The sequence below is a fragment of the Rhinopithecus roxellana genome, chromosome 12, assembly GCF_007565055.1.
Source record: "Rhinopithecus roxellana isolate Shanxi Qingling chromosome 12, ASM756505v1, whole genome shotgun sequence".
Classification (NCBI taxonomy): Eukaryota; Metazoa; Chordata; class Mammalia; order Primates; family Cercopithecidae; genus Rhinopithecus; species Rhinopithecus roxellana.
The window spans coordinates 44,600,497-44,627,116 of record NC_044560.1 but is presented as its reverse complement, the minus strand read 5'-3'; the positions used below and the strand labels follow the sequence as shown (position 1 = coordinate 44,627,116).

At 39.0% G+C, this 26,620-nt stretch overlaps 1 protein-coding gene across 4 annotated transcripts in view; it reads left to right on the top strand.

Annotated features, from left to right (window-relative positions):
* Window positions 1-26,303, top strand: part of UBE2U (ubiquitin conjugating enzyme E2 U) — a 64,452-nt gene extending 38,149 nt beyond the window's left edge. For all 4 annotated transcript variants that reach the window (XR_004052091.1, XM_030913011.1, XM_030913012.1 and 1 more), the window contains 3 exons: window positions 629-710; window positions 19,259-19,353; window positions 26,041-26,303. Coding sequence is in view for 3 of the 4 variants with exons in the window: in XM_030913011.1 (XP_030768871.1) it covers window positions 629-710; window positions 19,259-19,353; window positions 26,041-26,225 (362 nt within the window). In the remaining variant the exon portion in view is untranslated. The remainder of the gene's footprint in view (window positions 1-628; window positions 711-19,258; window positions 19,354-26,040) is intronic.
* Window positions 26,304-26,620: the final 317 nt, after the last annotated feature.

Here is a 26,620-nt window from a genome sequence, read left to right as displayed (position 1 = left end):
GATAAGTGGTCTACTGAGCATGGCAGAACAGTTAGTTTTTATAAGGTAGCTAGAGCAGGAATAAGAAAACAGAATAATACAAAAAATGGATTGGTTAACATAAGGCACTTCAGTTACTTTCCTTGTAAGGGTTAAAGCATAGGGGACTTCCTTACCATGCCACTTCAGGTTGACTGGGCCCCTTCTGACTGGTGGCTGTGAATCTCTTCTTTTGAAAAAACTGATCTGTTTAAGATTGTCTTGCTTCCTTAAAGTTTCAGTTTTATTGCATGCCACTTAGCATGAGTGACTCCATTTTGGTTTGGTCTGTTAATGCCTAGGGTAGGCGCTCAGTCCAAAACAATGGTGTCCTATAAATTTTATTTAACACAATAAATGATATATAATGTTTTTCATTATAATGAAAGTAACTTCCAAGTCACAATCTACTATTTCAAACAATATCTAATATTATGATGTTCCAATAAAAGCAAGTAATTTGGAAAGTTTCTAAGCATTGTAATAGGACTTGAATTATATAGTGTATGTTATTGCCACATGTCAACTTAGTGAGAAGTGAATGATTTTTAACTTTTAACTATTATTAAAGAATGTATGCATAGCTTCTTTTTTAATATTCTAATTTCAGTGCTCAAAGATCCAAATTTCATTGGACAGTATTACAAATGGAAGAAAATGGATCTACAGCATCATAAAGAATGGAATTTAAAGTAAGAAACATTAAGTGCCTTGAATGTGTACATTAACTTGAATTGTCTATTATTGCACTTTCTACTATCCGACTTGGAAATAACAGAAGAAACCCTTGGAAATAACAACTTACACCCTTTTATCTGTATAAGAACAAGAACAAAAGAAACGATCATTCCTTGCTTTCACATGAACCCAGGTAGGCAATATCTCTGCTACATATTTGCTGCCAAAGATGGAGATAGAACATGATCCACAGTGGAGAAATCTCATAATATCCTCCCCATTATTTCTCTTACTCTCATTTCCATCATCCTTATCAATATGTGACTTAGAAATGACTTTCTTTAAAAAAGAAAAAAAACAGTAAACTATATATCATCAATTAGCTTTTCATCCTTTTTTTTAATCCTTTTTGTAGCTCCAAACATTGTTTCTTCTCCCCCAGATTTCTCATTCAAGAACCAAATATATTAAATCTAATGAGGAAGGATATAGTAAAACACAAACAAAAATTAGTATATCTTTAGAAATCATTGACTCTTAGACTACATTAAAGAAGGAACCTTAATCTCATCTTTGGTCTCTTGACCCCTGAAGGCAGTATTTCTGCTTCATCATGTTAGAGTAAAGATGCCATTTCAGTTCTGTGGTATTGGCTGTGTTGTGCTAGTCATTTGTTCTGGTGTGCTTATTCCAAGGTACTCAATGAGTGTGCTACCATAAAGATAGGGGAATTAAAGATCCTATTCTTTGCATTTGTCTTATTTATCTCAATTTTTAACTCTTCAATTTACTGTTAACCATGTGCCCTCTTTTCTAGATGGAAATATATGATGAATAAAGATAATGTGCTGTATTTTGAATTTGTGAAACAATTGAGGAATTGATATATTACTTTCATTGAGTATATTAAAATATACTTCCCTATCCTTTAGCATCATATAGTTCAGACTGAGTTTTTCGGTTGTATTTTCTTTCTTCTGTTGATTCTGTAACAACTTTCAAGCTAAAGTAGAGAAGAGCTTTTGCATTGGATATACTTTTCTGCTTGCAGGGTAAATTACAGGGAGTAGGAAGTTTTTATCAAGCAAAATTTGAAGGAGTATAAGCATGTTTTTTTTCTTAAAGGCATATTTTAAGTTTCTTTTAGAGTTGAAGAAACCTGCTTAGAATATAAGGTTAATTTTGCTTTGACGTGACTTTCTTTTTTATTTCCTTTAACAGAACTGTTTTTTTTGTTTGATCATCCATTCATTATGTAATGCCAACATCCCGCAGAACCCCAAAATTTAGAAAAAGTAGAATCATGTCATTTTCAATTTATCCATCCACTTCTACATATGGCTAAAATAATTGTGAGCTGTTTGAGTGCTGGAACATTTTTCCAAATACATTATTTCAAAGTTACAGGTCAAATTATCATGTGCATAGTGACCCTGTCAAAATAAAACCCTCACACCTTATGCCATCTGGTGGTTGATGAGAATATATTTAGATCAAATGGTATTTGCTGCTTCAAAACGCTGGTGTTGATTAGTCAAAAACCCCACTATTTAAATAGTTTTAAAAATATATTACATTTATCTGCATTTTATTGTGGCATAAATATTGACTATGCAAATGTTAGAGGTATAGTAAAATCTAAAAAAATCTAAAGAATGGCAAAATTAAACTTCTTTTCAAATTATCAAAAGTCGTGTTCGTCAAAATACATGGGGTATGATAAAGAGGACAATTCACAGAGAATCAAGTAGAAAATGTTTGGGGATCTATGCACATTAGTAATATTCTGCATGCCATATTATGCATATCTCAGTTTTTAATCTTTGAAAATGCTTTCCTCACGCTGCAATTTCCTATTTCACAAAAACAGGAAATGTAAATTGAGATCCCTTTATTTGCATAGCATTGAAGAAAAAGAGAAACCTGTCTCTCCTGCTACTTCCTTCCCTACCCTCATCAATCAATACCCTATTCTTAAGCCGCACTGAATTCTCTTTTCTTACAATTACTTGGGGACCTAAGACCTCTTTACCACTTTGTACCTTCTGCCTCGGATCAGCGAGGTCTTTGCTGCTGGTCTAGAGCTAGGATTTGGTTAGTTAAAAGGTGGAATGTGGAGCTCTTAAGCGCAGGGGCACTGGAGCCAGACTGTCTGGATTTGAATTTTGGCTCTGCCAATTACCAGCTCTGTGACCTTGAGCAAGGTCACTGATTTTTTTTGTGCCCCAGATTTATCTGTTAAGTGGCAGTAATAAGTGTACCTACCTCCCAGGGAAGGTGTGAGGATCAAATAAATATATGTAAAATGCATCAAACAGTATCTGGTGCACGGTAAGCACTCATAAAGTTCGTTATTATTCATGCTTTTAAAACTTTACTGTGGCCCTCATTCCATTTTCAGATGAAAAATCTTTCTTTGGAAGCAGGATAGGGGAAGAGCATGAGCTTCAGAATCAGACAGATCTTGGAGAAATTCTTTCCTAATCTGTTTTCTTATCTGTTAAATGGAGATAACCTTACCTACCTTGCAAAGTTGTTTTGCATTTGACACTTATTATTTTATATATAGATTTCATTCAAGAGATATAAATATATGATTTCATTCAAGAGATATAAATAAAAAATTATATATAATGTATATATAATATACATTATATATAAGTTATATATATATAATAAAAATTAATATAGCATCACACATAGGCATTCGATACATTTTAGTTCCTGGGGAGAGGAGGAGATGAAAGTTCATGCCACCCAACTTTTCAGAGAATAAAAACAATCTGTTGGAAACATGTAAAATTTGTCTTTTCTCAGGTTAGAAAACAACACCTGTCATAACCACGTTTATTGTAGTTCCTATATGCCTCTGGTTCTTTTTCCTTCTCTACTCCACCTCCATCATTTCTTCTGCCTGGTGAAATACTTCACAAAGGTGGTGTGAAGAGCTGAACCAAATGTCTTTCTGTGGAGACAGTCACTGACAAGCTCAGGCATTCACAGTTACCTCATCCTCTCTCTCCATATTCTCTGTTCCAATGTCTTCCAGCATGTGTGATGTGGAAATTCATCTGTTCATGAAGAGGGACCAGGGCAAGGATGTGAGTGTCCCTTTGCATTCTCTGTATCTAGCATGTGCCTGGCAAATAGTAGGCACTCAATTAATGTTAGTCGAAAGATGCGTCCACACCCTGTTTTTTTCAATTAGTATTAGCATTAAAAGTGAAGGCAGTTAATTTTAGAAAAATAAAATTTAGTTGCAGACTTTTAAGGTTCATCGTAATGTAAAGATTTAGGGTTCTATTTTGGGAGTTCTAAGGTGTAGTTGGAAACAGTGATTGAAAACTGGAAATGTAAATGGCTGTCATGAATGTTTTATGCAAAATCTCTAATTTGGCAAGTCTTTGTTACTATTAATAGAAACATTGTCATTATAAGCAGCTCATAAATATTCATTAATCAATTATTTGGTATGGTGTTCCTTTCTAAGGCCTTTTTTCTTTCCTATTGCCTTGAGTGTCTTTTGTATTTATGAAAATGCTTTATTTCCGCTAAAGGATATGAATCTGTAATCTAATCAGTAGTTTGTATTTAAGTTCTCCAGAGAAATAGTAAAAGATATAAAATCAGAAAGCAATGAAAGCTTTTCTTTTGAGTGTTCTTGGTTATGCACATATAAAACTATGTTTGTGCCATACTCTAGCTAATGATTGCTTCTGTGACAACAGAAAAATCTTTATCAGTATTCTAAGCTTTGGCAGCTAGCAAGTTGTCTAAATAAAACTTATCGGTTCTGGTGGCGGTTTACATTCGGTGTCGCTTTAGAAAAGAATATTGATTCTTGTTTATACCGAGGAGGTATGGAGGGAACCGGAACTAACATGGCTGAGTACTTCCTGTTTGCCCGGTATTCTCCCTTCATTTCGTAATTCATGCTGGCCATCCTGTGGAGTTGACAGTCGCGTGTGTAAGTGTAACCCACAATAATACCCATCAGCCTCCTTCCAAGCCACAACAAATCAACCTGTACTCCAAGTCAGACCACTTTGCTTGCCTTGCTGACAGCCCAAGACCTGATTCCTAACCTCCTTTACAATGGATGACCACCCCTAAGACCATCCCCCAACCCCTGATGCTCCAGCCATTCTGTAAAGGTAGAGACAGATATTATCCCCCGTTTACCAGGAGAGAAATGGAGGCACAGAGATTAGCGAGTTTTCCTCAGGTTATTGATAAACATAAATTTTATTTGCAAATTTAAACTGTTTCTTACTTGCCTCCTAATATGTACTTATTAAAAGTTTAAATTGTTCAGGTAAGTGTAAAAATATTGCCTACCCAATTGCAAGTACAATCAAGTCTACCTTTTGTGGAAAAGTCGTGTTTTTTCTCAATATTAAATTCTATTATGAAACAATGTTAGTTCTTTTTTTCTTATATGTAAAAAAAGAACATCTGTGCAATATCAAATACCAATAAAAAACTTTCTTATATTTGTAAATCATACTCTGGACTTACTTGTCCTGTCTTTTAAATTAAGGGGCTAGTCCATATTTTTTCTGCATTTCTTTGGTGTCTGATTTTGTGAGCATGTTTTAACTCACAAAAGATAAGTAATCTTTCTTTTGGTATACCTATGTTTGATCCCCTTTATATGGAAAATATTCATGCTGAGTAGATTCTTTTAATATATGTTTGTGCTGTCCTTTCTGGTTATTTAATTTAAACATGGTTTTTATAAGTTTCCATAATTATATATTTAATACATTTTTAAGTAGTGCCAGCTTGGTTTATTCCCCAAAATTAAACCTTGACTGCCATCTTGTGGTTAATAAGTGAATTAGCATTAGAATGGACATTGCCTGTATTTTTAAATACAGGCGTGGGAAAAATTATAAACAAAGGGGGGAAAATCCTTTAGGAAAAAATGACTTTTGCCAAGCAACTATTTAGTCTCTGCTTGGATGTTTTTAAAGATAGGAAGCTTGGTAATTCAAGAAGCATTAAATAGCTCTAATCCTCTTCAGTTCTAGCTTATATCTAACACCTTTTGATAGTCAACCATTCCAGAAATGAGAAATTATCTCCATTTCATAAAGAAGGTGTGCAGAAAAGGTTGAAGAAAATTCCCTAAGGTTATATATTTAGTAACAAAGCTGAAATTCAAATGCAGGCCTGCCAGATACCACAAGCCACGCTTTTTTCCTTAAATCAAGCTGGCATTAGTATACCAGGCACCATGTCAGACACTGAGGACCTAGAGATGGCTTTGGGGATTGGTGGAAGGCAGGATTCAAAGGAGGCTATTAAGGCAGAAAAGAAAATATTGCCACTTGTCCTTGGAAACCACACAAATAAGGCCATTTCTGCTTTGTGAAATTGCCCTGGAAGCCTCAGAAGATAGTTATCATGTCTTTCTCCTACCTCCTCTTACGTCTCTTTTTTGGAATAAACACACTCCGTTCCTTCAGCTGATTTTTATGAATTCAGTATTCTTTATTGGTTCCCTCTTATGGATATAATTCATTCCATCAATTTCTCTCTCCAGTGTAGCCTCAAAATGTTACCACCGATTTCTGGTTGTAGCACAAAATCCAGTGGAACCACCCCTACTATAAACACCGTGGCTTAGGGCTTCTCCCTTCCTCGCTCCTTAAAAAGAGGAATTTTAGTATGAGTCACAAACATATATGGTGCTAGTTTAGATGTTCCCCAAATCTCATGTTGATATTTGATCCCCAGTGATGGAAAATAGGAGGTGTTTGGGTCAAGGGGGCAGGTCCCTTATGAAGAGACTAATGCCTTCCCTTGGACAGGGAAGGAGGGCGGAGGAGTATGGCGGATAAGTAAGTTCTCCATTAGTTCCCGGGAGTGCCAGTTGTTCAAAAGAGCTTGGCAGCTGGGAATGGAGGCTCAAGCCTGTAATCCCAGCACTTCGGGAGGCCAAGGCAGGAAGAATGCTTGAAGCCAGTATTTGAGACCGGCCTGAACAATACAGTGAGACCCCCATCTCTACAAAAAATTTAAAAATTAGCCAAGCATAGTGGCACATGCCTGTGGTCCTACCTAAGTGGGAGGCTGAGGTGAGAGGAACATTTGAGCCCAGTAGGTCAAGGCTGCGGTGAGCCATGGTTGTGCCACTGCACTCCAACCGGGGTGCAGAGCAAGACCTGTCTCACAAAAAAAAAAAAAAAAAAAAAGCTTGGCATTTCCCCTCCCTCTCTTGCCTCCTCTCTCGCCATGTGACCTCTGCACACACGGGCTCCCCTTCGTCTCTGGTCTCTGCCGTGAGTGGAAACAGCTTTTACCAGATGCCTAGTCTTCCAGTCAGCAGAATTGTGAGCTAAATAAACCTGTTTTCCTTATAAATTACCCACTCGCAGGTATTTGTAGCAACACTAAATGAACTAAGACAGTTTTAATATGAGTCACAAATACATATGATTTTTTCTTAAGAGAACTCTTTCCTTGGTGTTGTGCTCCCACATTTTAAGAGGTTCTTTCTCCCTCTATGGCCTTCCTCCCTCTCCTGTCCCTCTTTCTCGCCCCTCAGTCCCCCTCCCTGTGACCAGAGAAATCCGATACATGGGTTGGCTTAGGTCCTGCTCAGGTTCTCTGTCTGAGCAGGGTTAAGGCGGGAAGGGCTGTATTCCCCGGAGTCGTAAGAGATTGCATTTTATCAGAAAAAGGCAGGAATGAGAAGGAAGCAAAAAACTTCCCTTAGAAAATGTTGCCAAAAGTCAAATTACTAATGGAAGGATACAGTAAGTTTTATTCTTCTTCTTACACATGTAAAGCTCCTTTTCAAGAACATGTTGCAATTTATGGTGCACCAATCCATGTGAGAAATTAAAAAATGAACAAGCATTAGGGTTTTTCATTTTACTTTTCTTTTTTACTTAATATTACGACATTTTACTTCACAGTCATTTGATTTGCATTTTTTAGTAACATTAAAAATTTTTGTTTTTATAATTTGTGGTTTTAATTATATAAAGGCAAATGGTTGAAGAAGGAAATACTGCTTATATGTTTTTTTGAAGACAAAGATTTGTCAATAGAGAAGAAAAGGTATAAATCAAGTTCTGTTGTTTTCTAAAATCATATTTGCCCTGAGGAAAATAAAATCCTAATGGCTTTTTAAAACTTACACAAGCCTCACAAAGAGCTGGAAATCCTGCCAGCTAGAGTGGAGAGACATTATAATTTAACAGACATTGACTAGAATTTAGAAGAGCTATGCTTTATAGTAGGGCCATATTGAGCATCAAACTGATTTTCACAAAAAACTGAACTGTGTGCTAGAATGAAGAACAATCAGATTTAAAGAAACATAACAAAATTTAGCACCTAACAACCTAAAATTTACAACGTCCAGCATCCCATTAAAAAATCACCAGTCAGCGGGTGCGGTGGCTCACGCCTATAATCCTAGCACTTGGGGAGGCCGAGGCAGGCAGATGGTCAGGAGTTCAAGACCAGCTTGGCCAACATGGTGAAACCCCATCTGTACTAAAAATACAAAAAATTAGCCAGGCAAGGTGGTGGGCACCTGTAATCCCAGTTACTCAGGAGGCTGAGGCAGGAGAATCGCTCGGACCCGGGAGGCAGAGGTTTCAGTGAGCCAAGATCATGCCACTGCACTCCAGCCTGGGTGACAGAGTGAGACTCTGTCTCAAAAACAAACAAAAAAAATCACCAGTCGTACAAATAAGCAGAAAAATATGACCCATAACCAAAAGAAATTAAATCAATACAAATAGATCCATAAGTGATAAAGAGGATAGAATTAACAGATATAGGCTTTAAAGCAGCTACTATACATCTTATAAAATATACTCAAGTATCTAAAGACAAACATGTATATGATGAAAGAAATGGAAGATATACAAAAGACCAGTGGAATGTCTAGAGATAAAAATTAATCAAATATTTAAAAATATATCTACTTAAGGGGAAGAACAGCAAGTTAGACACTGCAGAAGAAATGACCCATGAACTTGAAAGAGTAGCAATATAATCTCTTTTTAAAAAGATAGGAAAAAAGACTGAAAAGAAACAAAAGAGCCTCAGTGAGCTGTGGGACAATATCAAGTGGTATAAGATACATATAAATGGGGTTCCAGAGGAGGGAGAGATATTTGAAGATAATTATTTGAAGAAATAATTATGATTCAAAATTTTCCAAATATGATGAAGCCTGCAAATTCACAGACCAAGAAGTTCAATGAATCCCAAGAAACAGAAATATAAAGAAGCCATACCAAAGCACATCATAATCGAATTGTTGAAACTGAGAAATGAAGAGAAAAATCTTAAAAGTAGGAAAGGATAAAAAGAAACCCCACATGTTACACATAAAGGAGCAAAGATAAGAATAAGCAAAAACTTCATGTCAGAAGCCTTGCAAGTCAAAATATAATAAATGACAACTTCAAAGTGCTTGAAAGAAATTATTAAACATAGAATTTTATAACCAGTGAAAAGATCTCTCTAAAATGAAGGTAAAATAAAAACTCTTTTTGACTAATAAATCCAACCACATAGTTGAAATGAACACATTTCTTGAAAGGCAACAGCTACCAAGGCTCACTTAAAAAGAAATGGATGGGCCGGGCGCGGTGGCTCAAGCCTGTAATCCCAGCACTTTGGGAGGCCGAGGCGGGCGGATCACGAGGTCAGGAGATCGAGACCCTCCTGGCTAACACGGAGAAACCCCGTCTCTACTAAAAAAAATACAAAAAACTAGCCGGGCGCGGTGGCGGGCGCCTGTAGTCCCAGCTATTCGGAGGCTGAGGCGGGAGAATGGCGGGAACCCGGGAGGCGGAGCTTGCAGTGAGCCGAGATCGCGCCACTGCACTCCAGCCTGGGCGACACAGCGAGACTCCGTCTCAAAAAAAAAAAAAAAAAAAAAAAAAAAAAAAAAAGAAATGGATAACCTGAGTAATCCTATATCTAATAAAGGAATTTATAGTTAAAAGCCTTCACACAAAGACAACTTTAAACCCAGATGGCTTCACTGGAGAATGTTCCCAGACATTTAAGGAAAACATTAACATACGCAAACTCAGAAAATAGAAGGAAACACTTCCCAGCACATGTTACAGAGTCAGCATTACCTCAATAACAAAACCAAAGACATCACATGAAAATTACAGATCAATATACCTCACAGACATATATGCAATAATTTTAGTATATTTAATCTAAATATATGTGTAACATGTATAATATAGTTTTAAAATTTGTTAGTTTTTTGAATGTTAAATCAAGATTACATTCCTGATATAAACTATACTTGATCATGATTAATTATGATAAATAATTATAAATAACTATGATAATTCATCTTGACTATATGGAGTTTATACTAGAAATGCAACCTTGGTTTAACACTTGAAAAATGCAAACAATGTAAATTAGTATAAGAAAGAAGAACCATATGATCCTCTCAATAGATGAAAAGAAATTCAGTATCCATTCCCAATCTAAAAAAGAAAAAACTCAGAGCAGGGAGTGAATTTGGCACCTTCAAGTGAAGTATCGAGGTTCTCACATTGGGACTGACCAGGCAATCAGTGCAACCTGTGGAGAGCAAAGAAAAGCAGGGTGAGGCAAGAGCCCACCCGGGAGCGGCGTGAAGCCAACAAAATCCCCACCCCAAGACAAGGGAGGCGGTGAGTGACTGTGTGACCCCACCCAGGAAACCATGCTTCTCCCATGGATCTTTGCAACTCGCAGATCAGGAGATCCCCTCATGAGCCCCTGCTACCAGGGCCTTGGGTCCAATATACAGAGCTGTATGTAATCTCAGCAGAACAGCCGTGCACACATACAGAGACCCAGGTGTTTTACATAATCTGGTCCTAGAATCCCCCAGTGAGGCACCAGATCCATCCATACATTCCCCTAGGAAGGGGGTTGAATCCAGGGAGCCAAGCAGCACTGTCCTGGGGGTCCCACTTTCACAGCACCTCACAAGTTGGGACCCACTAGCTTGGAGCTCCAGCCAACCAGCAGCAATAGGCTGAGTCTGCTTAAGACAGGAGGGAGTTCCTGGGGAAAAGACAGTCACTATTTCTGCAGTTCTGTTGACTCAGCATGCCAGTCTGCCAGCTCTGGAGAGTCCAGGCATTCCAGACGAGAAGGGGTCTCCCCACCAACACAACACACCTGCTTTACCAGACTGTGTCCAGACCTCTTCTTTAAGCAGGATTCCAGTCCATTCCTTTCCACTACCTCCTGTAGGGGGCTTTCAGTCACTCTAGCCAGGCTTATCTGGACAGAACTCTGATCTCACCCTGGGATGGAGCTCCTGGGGGGAGGAGTGGCCACCATCTCTGTGGCTCAGTTGACTCAGCTGTTTCAGCCTGCTGGCTCTGGGGAGGCCAGGTGGTCCGGATGAGGAAGGGTGCCCCCCAGCACAGCACACCTTCTCTACCAAAAAGCAGCCAGATGGCTTCTGGAAGTGGGTCCCTGATCCTGTTCCTTCTGACTGGGTAAGACCTTCCAACAGGGGTCTCCAGACACCTCCTACAGGAGTGCTTGGGCCTGCAGTAGGTCAGTACCCCTCCAGGATGGAGCTTCCAGAGAAAGGAGCAGGCTGCCATTTTTGCTATTTTGCAGCCTGCACTGGTGATACTTCCAAGTACAGGAAAAGTGGAGGCAACTAGGGTCTGGAGTGGAGCTCCAGCAAACCATAGCAGTGCTACGTTTGCTAACAGTCAGTGGCCTACCTGTTAAAAGAAAAACAAACAAACAGAAAACAACAAGACCCCACAAAAACCTCATTCAAAGGTCAGTAACCTCAAAGATTGAAAGTAGATAAGCCCATAAAGATGAGAAAAAGTCAATGCAAAAATGCTGAAAACTCAAAAAGCCAGAGTGCCTTTTCTCCTCCACATGACTGCAACACCTCTCCAGCAAGGGTACAGAACTGGGCTGAGGCTGAGATAGTTGAATTGACAGAAGTAAGCTTCAGAAGGTGGGTAATAACAAACTTCACTGAGCTAAAGGAACAGGTTGTAAATCAATGCAAAGAAGCTGAGAATCATGATAAAACAATACAGGAGCTTATAATCAGAATACCCAGTTTAGAGAGGAACATAACCAACCTGATGGAGCTGAAAAACACAACATGAGAACTTCACAATGCAATCACAAGTATCAATAGCAGAATAGATCAAGTGGAGGATAGAATTTCAGAACTTGAAGACTATCTTTCTGAAATAAGATAGGCAGACAACAGAGAAAAAAGAATGAAAAGGAATGAACAAAACCTCCTAGATATATGGGATTATGTAAGGAGACCAAACTTACCACTGATTGGCGTTACTGAAAGAGATGCGGAGAATGGAACCAAGTTGGAAAACATACTTCAGAATATCATCCAGGAGAACTTCCCCAACCTAGCAAGACAGGCAAATATTCAAATTCAGGAAATCCGGAGAACCCAGTAAGATATTCCACAAGAAGATCAACCCCAAGACACATAATCATCAGATTCTCCAAGGTTGAAATGAAGGAAAAAATGTTAAGGGAAGACAGAGAAAGTCCAAGTCACCCGTAGGGAAGCCCAGCAGACTAATAGTGGACCTCTCAGCAGAAACTCTACAAGCTGGAAAAGATTGGGGACCAATATTCAACATTCTTAAAGAAAAGAATTTCCAACCCAGAATTTCATATCTTCATAACAGAAGGATATAACAAGATCCTTTTCAGACAAGCAAATGCTGAGGGAATTCATCACCACCAGACCTGCCTTGCAAGAGCTCCTGAAGGAAGTACTAAATATGGAAAGGAAAAATCATTACCAGCCACTACAAAAACATACTGAAGCATACAGACCAGTGACACTATGAAGCAATCACATAAACAAGTCTGCAAAATAACCAGCTAGCATCATGATGGCAGGATCAAAATCACACATAATAATAGTAATCTTAAATGCAAATGTGCTAAATGCCCCAAATAGAAGACATAGAGTGGCAAGCTGAATAAAGAACCAAGACCCATCGGTATGCTGTCTACAAGAGACCCATCTTAACGCAAAGATCCACATAGGTTCAAAATAAAGGGATGGAGGAAAATTTACCAAGCAAATGGAAAACAGAAAAAAGCAGGGGTTGCAATCCTAGTTTCTGAAAACAGACTTTAAACTAACAAAGATCAAAAAACACAAAGAAGGGCATTACACAATGGTAAAGGGTTCAATTTGACAACAAGAGCTAACTAGCCTAAATATATATGCACCCAATACAGGAGTACCCAGATTCATAAAGCAAGTTCTTAGAGGCCTAGAAAAAGACTTAGACTCCCACACAGTAATAGTGGGGGACTTTAACACCCCGCTGACAATATTAGACAGATCATCAAGACAGAGAAATAACAAAGATACTCAGAACCTGAATTCAGCTGTGGGTCAGGTGGACCTGATAGATATCTACACAACTCTCCACCCCAAAACAACAAAATATACATTCTTCTCATGGCCACACAGCACTTGCTCTAAAATCCATCACATAATCAGAAGTAAAACACTGCTCAGCAAATGCAAAAGAACTGAAGTTATAACAGACTCTCAGACCACAGCACAATCAAATTAGAACTCAAAATTAAGAAATTTACTCAAAACCACACAACTAAATGGAAATTGAACAACCTGCTCCTGAATGACTCCTGGGTAGATAATGAAATTAAGGCAGAAATCAAGAAGTTCTTTGAAGCAAATGAGAACCAAGAGATGATATACCAGAGTCTCTGGGATGCAGCTAAAGTAGTGTTGAGAGGGAAATGTATAGCACTAAATGCCCTCAGGAAAAAGCTAGAAAGATCTCAAGTTAACATTCTAACATCCTAACTAAAAGAACTAGAGAACCAAGAGCAAACAAACCCCAAAGCTAGTAGAAGATAAGAAATAACCAAGATCACAGTGGAACTGAATGAGATAGAGACACAAAAAACCCTTAAAAAAATCGACCAATTCAGGAGCTGTGTTTTTGAAAAAAAATAGTAATAAAATAGACCACTAGCTAGACAAAGAAGAAAAGAGAAGAATCAGATAAACACAGTCAGAAATGATAAGGGAGATATCACCACTGATCCCACAGAAATACAAACAACCACCAGATAATACTATAAACACCTCTATGCATATAAACCGGAAAATCTAGAAGAAATTGATAAATTTCTGGGCACACACACCCTCCCAAGACTGAACTGGGAAGAAATCAAATCCCTGAATTGACCAATGAGTTCTACCATTGGTAGAACCAAAAAAAAAAAAAAAAGCTCAGAACCAGACAGATTCACAGCTGAATTCTACCAGAGGTACAGAGAAGAGCTGGTACCATTTCTACTGAAACTACTCCAAAAAAATTTAAAAAGAAGAGACTACTCCTTAACTCATTTTATGAGGCCAGCATCATCCTGATACCAAAACCTGGCAGAGATACAACAAGAAACAATAAAACTTCAGGCCAATATCCCTAATGAACATTGATGCAAAAATTCTCAATAAAATACTGGCCAACTGAATCTAGCAGCACATCAAAAAACTTATCCACCACGATCAAGTTGGCTTCATCCTTAGGATGCAAGTTTGGCTCAGCATACACAAATCAATAAATGTGGTTCATCACCTAAACAGAACCACTGAATAGGCAAAGGCTGGAAGCATTCCCCTTGAAAACTGGCACGAGACAAGGATGCCCTTTCTCACCACTCCTATTCAACATAGTATTGGAAGTTCTGGCCAGGGCAATTAGGCAAGAGAAAGAAATAAAGGGTATTCAAATAGGAAGAGAGGAAGTTATCTCCAAATTATCTTTGTTTGCTGATGACGTGATCCTATGTCTAGAAAACCCCATCATCTCAGCCCAAAAGCTTCTTAAACTGATAAGCAACTTCAGTAAAGTCTCAGGATACAAAATCAATGAATCAATGTGCAAAAATTGCTATCATTCCTATACACCAATCAACAGGCAAGCAGAGAGCCAAATCATGAATGAACTCCTATTCACAATTGCTACAAAATAAAATAAAATACCAAGGAATACAGCTAACAAGGGAAGTGAAGGACCTCTTCACAGAGAACCACAAACCACTGCTCAAAAAAATCAGAGGACACAAACAAATGGAAAAACATTCCACGCTCATGGATAGACAGAATCAATATTGCGAAAATGGCCATACTGCCCAAAGTAATTTATAGATTCAATGCTATTCCCTTTAAATTACCATTGACATTCTTCACAGAATTAGAATAAACTATTTTAAAATTTGTATGGACCATAAAAGAGCCCAAATAGCCAAGACAATCCTAAGCAAATAGAACAAAGCTGGAGGCATCATGCTACCCAACTTCAAACTACACTGTAAGGCTACTGTAACCAAAACAGTATGATACTAGGACAAGAACAGAGACATAGACCAATGGAACAGAACAGAGAACTCAGAAATAAGACCACACACCTACAACTGTCTGATCTTCAACAAATCTGACAAAAACAAGCAATGGGGAAAGGATTCCCTATTTAATAAATGGTGCTGGGAAAACTGGCTAGCCATATGCAGATAATTGAAAGTGGATCCCTTCCTTCCACCTTACACAAAAATTAACTCAAGATGGATTAGAGACTTAAATGTAAAACTCAAAACTATAAAAACGCTAGATGAAAATATAGGCAGTACCATTCAGGACATAGGCACGGGCAAAGATTTCATGATGAAAATGCCAAAAGCAATTGCAACAAAAGCAAACATTGACAAATGGGATCTAATTAAAGAGCTTCTGCACAGTGAAAGAAACTATCATCAGAGTGAACAGACAACCTAAAGAAAGGGAGAAAATTTTTGCCATCTATCCATCTGACATCTATCCAGCATCTACAAGGGACTTAAACAAATTTACAAGAAAAAAAAACCATTAAAAAATGTGCAAAAGACATGAACAGAAGCTTCTCAAAAGAAGATATACATGCAGCCAACAAACATATGAAAAAAAGCTAAACTTGACTGATCATTAGAGAAATGTAAATCAAAACCACAATGAAATACCATCTCATGCCAGTCAGAATGACTATTATTAAAAAGTCAAAAAACAACAGATGCTGGTGAGGTTGCAGAGAAAAAGGAATGCTTTTACACTGTTGGTAGGTTTGTAAATTAGTTCAACCATTGTGGAAGACAGTGTGGGTGATTCCTCAAAGACCTAGAGGCAGAAATACTATTTGACTCAGCAATTCAAATCCTGAGTATATACCCAAAGGAATATAAATCATTGTGTTATAAGGACACATGCATGCCTATGTTCATTGCAGCACTATTCACGATAGCAAAGACATGGAATCAACCCAAATGCCCTTCAATGATAGACTGGATACAGAAAATGTGGTACATATACACATGGAATACTATGCAGCCATAAAAAGGAACGAGATCATGTCCTTTGCAGGGTCATGGATGGAGTTGGAAGCCATTATCCTCAGCAAACTAACACAGGAACAGAAAACCAAACACCTTGTGTTCTCACTTAGAAGTGGGAGCTGAATGATGAGAACTCATGGACACATGACAGGGAACAACACACACTGAGGCCTGTTGGTGAGGGGGGTGTGTTGGGGAGGGAGAGCATCATGAAGAATAGCTAATGGATGCTGGGCTCAGTACCTAGGTGATGGGATGATCTGTGCAGCAAATCACTATGGCACACGTTTACCTATGTAACAAACCTGCACATCCTGTACATGTACCCCTGAACTTAAAATAAAAGTTGAAGATAAAAAAGGTTAATTATTTGTTATGTGAATTTCACCCAAACAAACTTTTCATGTAAAATTAAAATTAAAATCTCTCAAAGATGGGAGAGAGTTAAATAAAAGATTTTCATACACTGGGAAAAAAAACCTCTCAGTAAATTAAGAATAGGAAAGAACTTCCTCTACCTGATAAAGCATATTTATGAAAAAACTATAGCCAGAATCATATATAATGCTAAAAAAATAGAATGTTTGCCCCAAATGTCAGGAACAAGGCAAGGATGTCTGCTGTCACTACTTTCCCACAACATTTTATTGGAGGCTTTATTTTCATTATAGCATGTATCACTACTGATTTATCTTGATTTTTATATTTGTTCATTTTTGTCTCTTCCATGAAGTCAGAGACCTTGTCTGTCTTGTTCTTCCTGTATTATTAGCTCCTAAAATAGTGTCTGGCACAAGGTTGGTGTTCAATGAATATTTATTAAATGAATGAACTTTCTGGTAGTACTGTATAAGTGAGGTACACTTGTGTGACAAAAACATTTCTTTTTTTATATATACTTTTAAGTTCTAGTGTACTTGTGCTCAGCATGCAGGTTTGTTTAGGTATACATGTACCATGTTGGTTTGCTGCACCCATTAACTTGTCATTTACATTAGGTATTTCTCTTAATCCTATCTCTCCCCCTGCCCCCTACCCCATGGCAGGCCCCCATGTGTGATGTTCCCCATCCTGTGTCCAAGTGTTCTCATTGTTCAATTCCCTATGAGTGAGAACATGCGGTGTTTGGTTTTCTGTTCTTGTGATAGCTTGCTCAGAATGATGGTTTCCAGCTTCATCCATGTCCCTGCAAAGGACATGAACTCATCCTTTTTTATGGTTGCATAGTGTTCCATGGTATATATGTGCCACATTTTCTTAATCCAGTCTATAATAGATGGACATTTGGATGGGTTCCAAGTCTTTGCTATTGTGAATAGTGCCACAATAAGCATACGTATGCCTGTGTCTTTATAGTAGCATGGTTTATAATCCTTTGGGTATATACCCAGTAATGGGATGGCTGGGTCAAATGGTATTTCTAGTTCTAGATCCTTGAGGAATTGCAACACTGTCTTCCACAATAGTTGAACTAGTTTATACTCCCACCAACAGTGTAAAAGTGTTTCTATTTCCCCACATCCTCTCCAGCACCTGTTGTTTCCTTACTTTTTAATGATCACCATTCTAACTGGTGTGAAATGGTATCTTATTGTGGTTTTGATTTGCATTTCTCTGATGATGACCAGTGATGATAAGCATTTTTTCATGTGTCTGTTGGCTGCATAAATGTCTTCTTTTGAAAAGTGTCTGTTCATATCCTTTGCTCACTTTTTGATGGGGTTGTTTTTTTCTAGTAAATTTGTTTAAGTTCTTTGTAAATTATGGATATTAGTCCTTTGTCAGATGGGTACATTGCAAAATTTTTCACCCATTCTGTAGGTTCCCTGTTCACTCTGATGGTAGTTTCTTTAGCTGTGCAGAAGCTCTTTAGTTTAACTAGATCCCATTTGTCAGTTTTGGCTTTTGTTGCCATTGCTTTTGGTGTTTTAGTCATGAAGTCCTTGCACATGCCTATGTCCTGAATGGTATTGCGTAGGTTTTCTTCCAGGGCTTTTATGGTTTTAGGTCTAACATTTAAGTCTTTAATCCATCTCGAGTTAATTTTTGTATAAGGTGTAAGGAAGGGATCCAGTTTCAGCTTTCTGCATATGGCTAGCCAGTTTTCCCAGCACCATTTATTAAATAGGGAATCCTTTCCCCATTTCTTGTTTTTGACAAAAACATTTCTATGCCACCTACTTTTCATCAAGAAAACTTTGTTACCAAAAGTTTTCTTTTCATCATGTATTCCAAAAAGTAGTCGTCCCCCAAAACAATTTTGTAAAATTTTTCATTTCCATATGTAAACTCCTTTTCCAAGGAAATGCTCTAAGAGCTTGACTTCGACTCATTGATGTCTCCCATAAGCCTGTTGTTTTATCCAGGATGAGTCATGAATTTTTCTGATAGAATTTCTCCCTTGTGTAGTGGGTTGAATCATGTCCCCACAAAACAAACACCTGTCCCCCCAAAACCTCAGTATATGACCTTATTTCAATATAGGGTCTTTGTAGATATAAATAGTCATTAGTTAAGATGAGGCTATACTAGATTCAGGTGGACCCTGAGTCCAGTGACTGTTGTCCTTATAAGAGGAGTAGAATGACAGAGACCCACCTAGAAAAGGTCATGTGACATTGGAGGCAGAGACTGGAATGATGCAGTGATAAGCCATATGACGTAAAGGATTGCTGACAGCCAGCAGAGGCTAGGAAGAGGCAATAGAAGATTCTTCCTTAGGGCTTTCCAAGGGAGGGAGGCCCTGCTGTCACCTTGATCCCCAACATTTAGCCTCCAGAACTATGAGAGAGAATACATTTCTGTTATTTTAAGTCACCAAGTTTGTGGTCATTTGTTAAGGCGGCCCAAGGAAACTAATATAGCTTGCTATACCACATGATGTTTTTACTACTTTTACAATAGTAAACTTATGTCATATTCATTTGCTTTTCCAACTTCTATTCTGTTGGAAAGCACATACTGAAATAATTTTATTTTACCATTAAATTAGTCAACACTCAGAATGGTTCCATATTCAAAGCCTATTGTTCTACTTTTATGCTTCATTTCATTTGTTTCACGTATTTTTCTCAGAAGTAAATATACTCTTACCAAAATTCATTTGGGAATTTAATTTTTCTTTTTCTCTTTCTAGGTATTCTGTTATCAAGTGTTGGCTTGCTAGAAAAAATAGAATGCCTCATGAAGTCAGACACTCAATGGAAGGAATTAAGCTCTGCCCAACTCAAAGTAAATCGATTCACTCTATTTGTTTAGCTTTTGCAACTAACATGTTACGCACAATATGCATAACTTTAAACTTTTTTCCATTTAAATAAGTTGGAATACATAAGGGCTAATCCTTGTGTTCTCCTTTTAAGGTTGCTTTAACTTCTTCTGACTTTCCGAATTAATTTGGTAAATTACTCACATAGGAATTGGAACTTTGACAAAATTGAGTTACTTATATTTCCAAGCTTACTACCCTTTAATAGGTTGATATACAATTTGAAATTTTAAGGTTAAGTTTCAAAATATGAAAAAGCAGCCAAAACACACAGAGCACTAATAAACTGATCCCTAAAACTCATTGTATATTCAAAGATATATACAATATGGCTGAAAAGAAAGAAACAGTGCTGAGTTGTTTTTTGTGCTCTTTTAAAAATTACCATTTACTTGTTGGGATAGGTTGAGAGTGACTCTTCAGTGGGGTAAGCTGGTAACTTACCATGGAAGTCAGCTGGTATAGAGGGGAAAGCATGACATTTGGGGTTAGAGAACTTAGGTTCAGATCTCAGTTCTGTACTATTATGGAAAGGTCACTCAACCTCTGAACTTAGTTTTTTCATCCTCAGCTACTACTGTGTACGTGGAAGATGTTCAACAATTGCTAGTTGCTAAAATTCTGCCCTAACTCGCAGGATTCTTATGACTAAATGACTCCGTGTGTATACAATTTCTTTGTGAACTGAAAAGTACAAAAAATAATAGTTACTATTTTTTCCTGTCACCTGGCCACTAAACATAACAGCATATAAATGCCAGGCACAGGCAATCACCTTCATTCAGTGATTCTCCAAGGGCCCTGCCCCCATATCTCCAAGTTTCTTTTCCCTGCTCAGTATCGACCACTCTCCCTCCTACTTGTCTGGTGTGCCACGCAGATTTTCTCCTCTGTATTAGCAGCCTCAGCCTTCTCCATTCAACTCTGCCTTCTTCCAGATTTCAGGGTACCTGCGAGGTAGGAAATGTTGCCTTCTCCAGCCTTACTCTTTGCTTTCTCCATGATTTCCCTACTCCTCTCTGCAATCTGTGTCTTTCAACATCCCCACCATCTTCACCAGTGGAAGAGATCACTTGGGTAAGTTGTTGTGATTACAGTAATTTCTGTCTATGCTTTGTCAGACTGGTGACAAAGCTATGTCTCTGTAGCTCAGCTCTGCTTATGTTTTTACCAGATCTAAAATACTTTAATTGTCTCCCATTTTCCTTCAGGATAAAATTTAGACTCTTTGACACAGAAAATCCTTAATGCTCTAATACTTATCTCTGTCTTTGCAGTGACATTCCCTGCCACTCCCCTTCACACCCTAAATGCTATACTAAGCTAGTGGGTCATGATCGTTTGTTCCCTATCTCATTTCATTAAAAAGCTTGAGCAGCACACTGTGTTTTCTCTTACCCCTACTCTAAATGCTCTTCTCTCCCCTTCTTTACTTTCTAATGCCTAGCATCCTTTAACATTCAGTTCAAGTATTATCTTCTCTAGGAAACTTTCTCTGTGGGTTATCATGGCATTTCTACCATAGCTGTATCATGCTCTATTTGTTTTCTATTGCTGTGTCACAAATTAGCACACATTGAATGGTTTAAAACAACACACATTTATTATTTTACTGTTTCTGTGGGCCTGGAGTACAGGCACAGCTTAGCTGGATCCTCTGCTTAGGGTCTCAGAAAGCTGCAATCAAGACATCGGCTGGGCTGCATTCTCATCCCAGTGGTTTGAATGGGGGAGGAATCTGCTTCCCAGCCCAGTGAGGTTGTCGACAGAATTCATTTTCTTTTCTTTTCTTTTTTTTTTTTTTTTGAGACGGAGTCTCGCTCTGTCGCCCAGGCTGGAGTACAGTGGCCGGATCTCGGCTCACTGCAAGCTCCGCCTCCCGGGTTTACGCCATTCTCCTGCCTCAGCCTCCCGAGTAGCTGGGACTACAGGCGCCTGCCACCTCGCCCGGCTAGTTTTTTGTATTTTTTAGTAGAGACGGGGTTTCACCGTGTTAGCCACGATGGTCTCGATCTCCTGACCTTGTGATCCACCCGTCTCGGCCTCCCAAAGTGCTGGGATTACAGGCTTGAGCCACCGCGCCCGGCCAGAATTCATTTTCTTCTGTCTTTAGGAATGAGGGCCCTGGCTTCTGGCTGGGTATATGCTGGAAACCTCCCTCACCTGCCGAGGGCTGCACACGGTTCCTTGCCATGTGGGCTCTCCTAGCATGGCCTCTTACTTTATCCAGCAAGAGTCTTTAGAGCAAGTCTGATAGCAAGATGGAGTTGTATGTGATGTAACATCATCATGCGAATGAGACCTTATCACTTGCATCATATTTCATTGGTTAGAAGTCACGGGTCTTATCCTCACTCAGAAAAGAGGAGTTTACACTAAGGTGTAAATACCATGATGCAGGGATTCTGGGGGCCACCTGGGAGTCTGTCCAGCACGCATGCTGTGTTATCATTCTTTTTACTGCCTGTCTCCTTTGAAAAAGAGTGAGCTTCTTAAGGGAAGGGACTGCTCACCTCCCAATCTTCCACAGCACAGTGGTTGGCATACAGTAGCTATCAATGCTCATTTAAAAAATGAGTAAGTAAATAGTAGGATGAAGTAAAATTGTCATGTTTTTATCTGCCTTGTGATTATGGGAAAAAAGGGTGAAAACCCATGATGAGTGGGAAAAAGAAAGGCAAGCTGGAAGAGGCAACATTTTAAGTTTAATGTCCAGAAACTGGTTAGCTCTTCAGTGCTGAGCCTTGTTCTCTTTGAACATGGAATAGACTCTTCTTTCTGTCTACTCTGGAAGAGAGTATACCTGAGACGTTGTGGTAAATTTGATTATTGTTCAGAAATATTCATTCCTGCTCCACCTACATGAACAGAATATATTTCCTTGCACCTTGACTTTGAGCTTCTCCTTGTGACATGTTTTCATCAATGGAATATTAGTGGGTGCAGTGTGCCCCCAGGGTTTGGAAAGGGTTTGCATGATTTGGCTTGCTCTTTTTCTCTTCTGCCATCATCACAAGAGCATGCCTGGACTGGCCCTCTGATCACAGAGAAAGATTCAAGGCATAGATCTGAGCTTGCCCAGCCACGTTTCCCAGCCATTCCCCAGCCAAAGAAGCCAACCACCTATTGATCTGCTGACATGTGACCGAAACAAATACTATTGCTGTATGTCACTAAGATTTTGTGGTTGTTTATTATATAGCAAGAGAGTTATTTTGTAGCAAGAGTGAACTTATATACCATATCAAAGGGAAGTGTGACTCAGAAAAGGAAAGAACTGTGTGCCTCTCTTTTGCAAAGAAGGATGGCATGTCATAGTTTGCCAATGGGAGAAACTCACCAGAGATTTGGCAGGTGGGAGGGAAGTCGAGGCCGTTAGCCTTGGGAAGTTGCTCATATCAGGCATGGTGGGTTCCTCAGATACGGCATTTTCACACATCTTTCCACAGCCTCACTTCACAGATATGGTGGCTGCACAGATATCCCCATGAACTCCTCGTTTTTGTCACACTTTGGGTGGCTAAATGTGTGCAGCTCCTTGTACTCCATGAGCTTCTGGTTTCCCACTCATGTCCGTGCATCAGGATCACGACTTTTTTCAATTCTCCAGCTGTAGCTTCCAGATCTTCACTCCCCTGGGTCCTCCCACACCTGGATAATCCCAAATTCCTGTGTTAGACTCTCACTCTTGTGTTACTTGTAGTGGCTCTGTTTTCCTAACTGAATCCAGACTGAAAACAGGACTGAATAGAGATAAACCATTTGGCAATCATCAGAGCCCATCAGTCAGCACAGATTTTAATATCTTTACTAGCTAAACTATTTTCAAATTAAAAAATAAATTATCAGAGGTAGAGTTTCCATGATCCAACCCAAGAAAGGCATGGAAAATATAAGGCAGTTAGAATTTGTGCTTCCATAACTTATTTTGTTAACATAGTAACAAAATCCCCTCCTTTATTACTGATTCCAACCACCAAATCCAAGGTGTCTCAGAGGGATTTATAAAGCTTAAGATTTCCTGGAGGAGAGAAATTCAAAATAATCTATGTTTTTATGTTCTAAAGAAACATTTCTATATTTATTTCGCATCATACTCTGTTGATCTAGCCAGGTTTCTTTTTATGCTTCCTGGGAGATTTTAACAGGGCAGGAAGTAAGAGGGCAAATAGTCAAGGTGGTTGATTCCCAACTTTCATTCCACGCCAGCAACTCATGTCAACCAATCATGGTGATCCCATTTCCCTTCCCAGTAACTAGTTTGGAAATGGGGTGGGGTGCAGTGGCTTACACCTGTAATCCCAACACTTTGGGAGGCCAAGGTGGGCAGATCACCTGAGGTCAGGAGTTCGAGACCAGCTTGGCCAACATGGTAAAACCCCATCCCTACTAAAAATAATAATAATAATAATAAATTAATTAATTTAAAAAAATAGCTGGGCGTGGTGGTGAACGTCTGTAGTCCCAGTTACTTGGGAGGCTGAGGTGGGAGAATCACTTGATCCCAGGAGGCGGAGGTTGCAGTGAGCTAAGAGCATGCCACTGTACTCCAGCCTGGGCAACAGGAGTGAAACCCTGCCTCAAAAAGAATAAAATTAAATTAAAATAAAAGAAAGGGCATGTGACAGGATCCTCCTTGAGGGGAAATATGCTGGGTGCTTTAGGGGATGGTTTTCCCATCCACTCTTAAAAATGAGCTCTTGGTGAGAAGACCGCCTTTTCCTCTGGATGTTGCTGTACCTGGTGTGGTTACTAGAATAGCTGTAGCTCTCTTGCTGTGCACTGTGAAGATGAAGACAACACCTCAGTTAGCAAAGCAAGCAGTGAAAAGAACTGTGTCCTTCGTGACATTGTGGAGTCACCGCAACATTCAATCCTGCCCTCCACTCTGGCTTTTATCTTATGTGAGATAAAACATTCTCCTATTGTTTAAACTGGGTTGACTTGGCTGTATATTTCTTGTAATCAAAAGCATGTGGACTCAGAAAGGCCCAAACATGGTTAGAAAGAACTGGAGTTAGTCCATCAATAATATGTTCATGGAAAATAAAGTAGATGCTTTTCTCAAGGCACAGACAGAATTTAGTTTTAAATTAGTTACAACTAAATATTAGTATCAAAAGTATGAAAATTAAAAATCACTGGGGGCCTCAGGATACCCATAGGATAATGGTGACTGTGTAAACTCAAATCTCTCTGTGTATCTCTCTCTCTTTGTTTTGTTTTGAGATGGAGTCTCACTCTGTCACCCAGGCTGGAGTGCAGTGGGTCAATCTCAGCTCACTGCAACCTCTGCCTTCTGAGTTCAAGCGATTGTCCTGCCTCAGCCTCCAGAACAGCTGAGATTACAGGCTCCTGCCACCACACCTGGCTAATTTTCATATTTTAGTAGAGACAGGGTTTCACCATGTTGGCCAGGCTGGTCTCGAATCCCTGACCTCAAGTGATCCACCTGCCTTGGCTTCCCAAAATGCTGGGATTACAGGTGGAAGCCACCATGCCTGGCCTCGCTGTGTATCGTTCTATAAACCAAAGAGAGAAGGAAAACAAGTCACTTGTAGCCTGTGTCTATAACATTAGAAGACAACAAATATTACAGAGTTTATTTCATATGTAAGTGAGGGAAATAAACATATAAGGCAAACAAAATTTGTCCTGGAACCCATAATCGGCAGTGAATCTGGTGACAACTAGGAAAAATGGGAGAGAATGCAGTAAGGTTTTAGAGTTAACAGAACATAAATAGCACCAGCTAGAGTTCATCCCCAGAAAGCAAGGTCCCCATGCTGTGTGGAAATATACATCTAGAAATATAGACATTATATCTATATTCTTCTTTTGAAAAGTATAATCAGTTTATTTCCCTGTTTACAAGGCCTGTAAGATAAAGATGAAAGTCCTTTGCATGACATATGAGGCTTTCCTGATCCGGCTTCAGCCTCCCTTCCAGCTCCACGAAACTTTCTGTATACTACAACATTGTGGTTGTGGATAGACAGATCTGGGATGAGTCTTGTTATTAGCTGGATATCTTTGGTCAAGTTACTATAGGTCACTCAGCCTTAGTTTCCTCATCTGTAAAATAAGAATAATAATACCTGCCCATCACAAGGGTTGTGTCTGAGTTAAATAATATTATAGCTGTCGACTGCTTAGCCACCGCACCTGGCACAGTGGAAGTGCGGGAGAATCCACTCTGATCACCCCTAACCCTGTCAAGTCCTCTCATACCTTTGTGCTTATATGATGTGTGCTGTTTCTTCTTTCTAACATGTTCTGACCTCCCTTCTCTGTCTAACAAACTGCTCCTCCTGTTTCAAAGTCCGAGTCTGTTTTCACTTAGACATAGTGATTCCCTCCCTGTGCTCCCAAAGCAGCTTTTCCCTTGCACATCAACCGGCCGTTAGCAGGGACCCAGTAAATATATATGTTAAATGAACAAACTAACAAAGCATCAAAAGACTGAGCAAGATGGAATGATTTATGACAAATAAAGTTACTTATAAAACATGAAGTTTAGAAAGTGTACAAAAGATTGCTCGCATTCATTCAGATGGTCTTTGGCATTATCCTACAAATTCAGGAACACTCTTTTCATTGTTTTTCCTGTATGTCTATTAAATTTCTGTTTTTTATAATTCCCACCACAGATGAAATTTTTCTTGAGTCACCAACTGCAATAAATAGTGTCACAAGCATTTATGAAACAGAAGAGGAGGGGTGGAAGAGTGACACTTCATTATATGAAAATGACATAGATGAGCCCAGGGAAGAGGAAGTGGAAGAGCTAATCTCCTGGACCAACACTCTCAATACAAATACTTTAGAAGATTAAGCAGAACATTATCAGATTAAAAAACTAAACAGCCTCTGCCATAGCCCAGTGTTGTGGAGCAATTTTGGAAGACTCTCAGAACTTGGATTTCATTTTTTTCAGGCTGTTCTCACCCGCTCACTGCAAGTACAAGCAAGTACAAATTACAAATATAAGTACAAATCAGTAAAGATGTTGCTTTGACTTTCTTTAGAACTAAGTTACCAAAGTTAGGGATGTTCATTGCCATATGCCAATCAATGGTGTGACACTCCCACAGTTGTTAGGCTACTGGACACAAGTTTTTGCAGGCAGAGAATGGGTCAGAAAGAGGCTGGGATAGGAGAGGAGCAATTAAGAGCTTCAGAGGCTGGACATGACCTCAAATAGCAGGATCTATACATGGACCTACATCT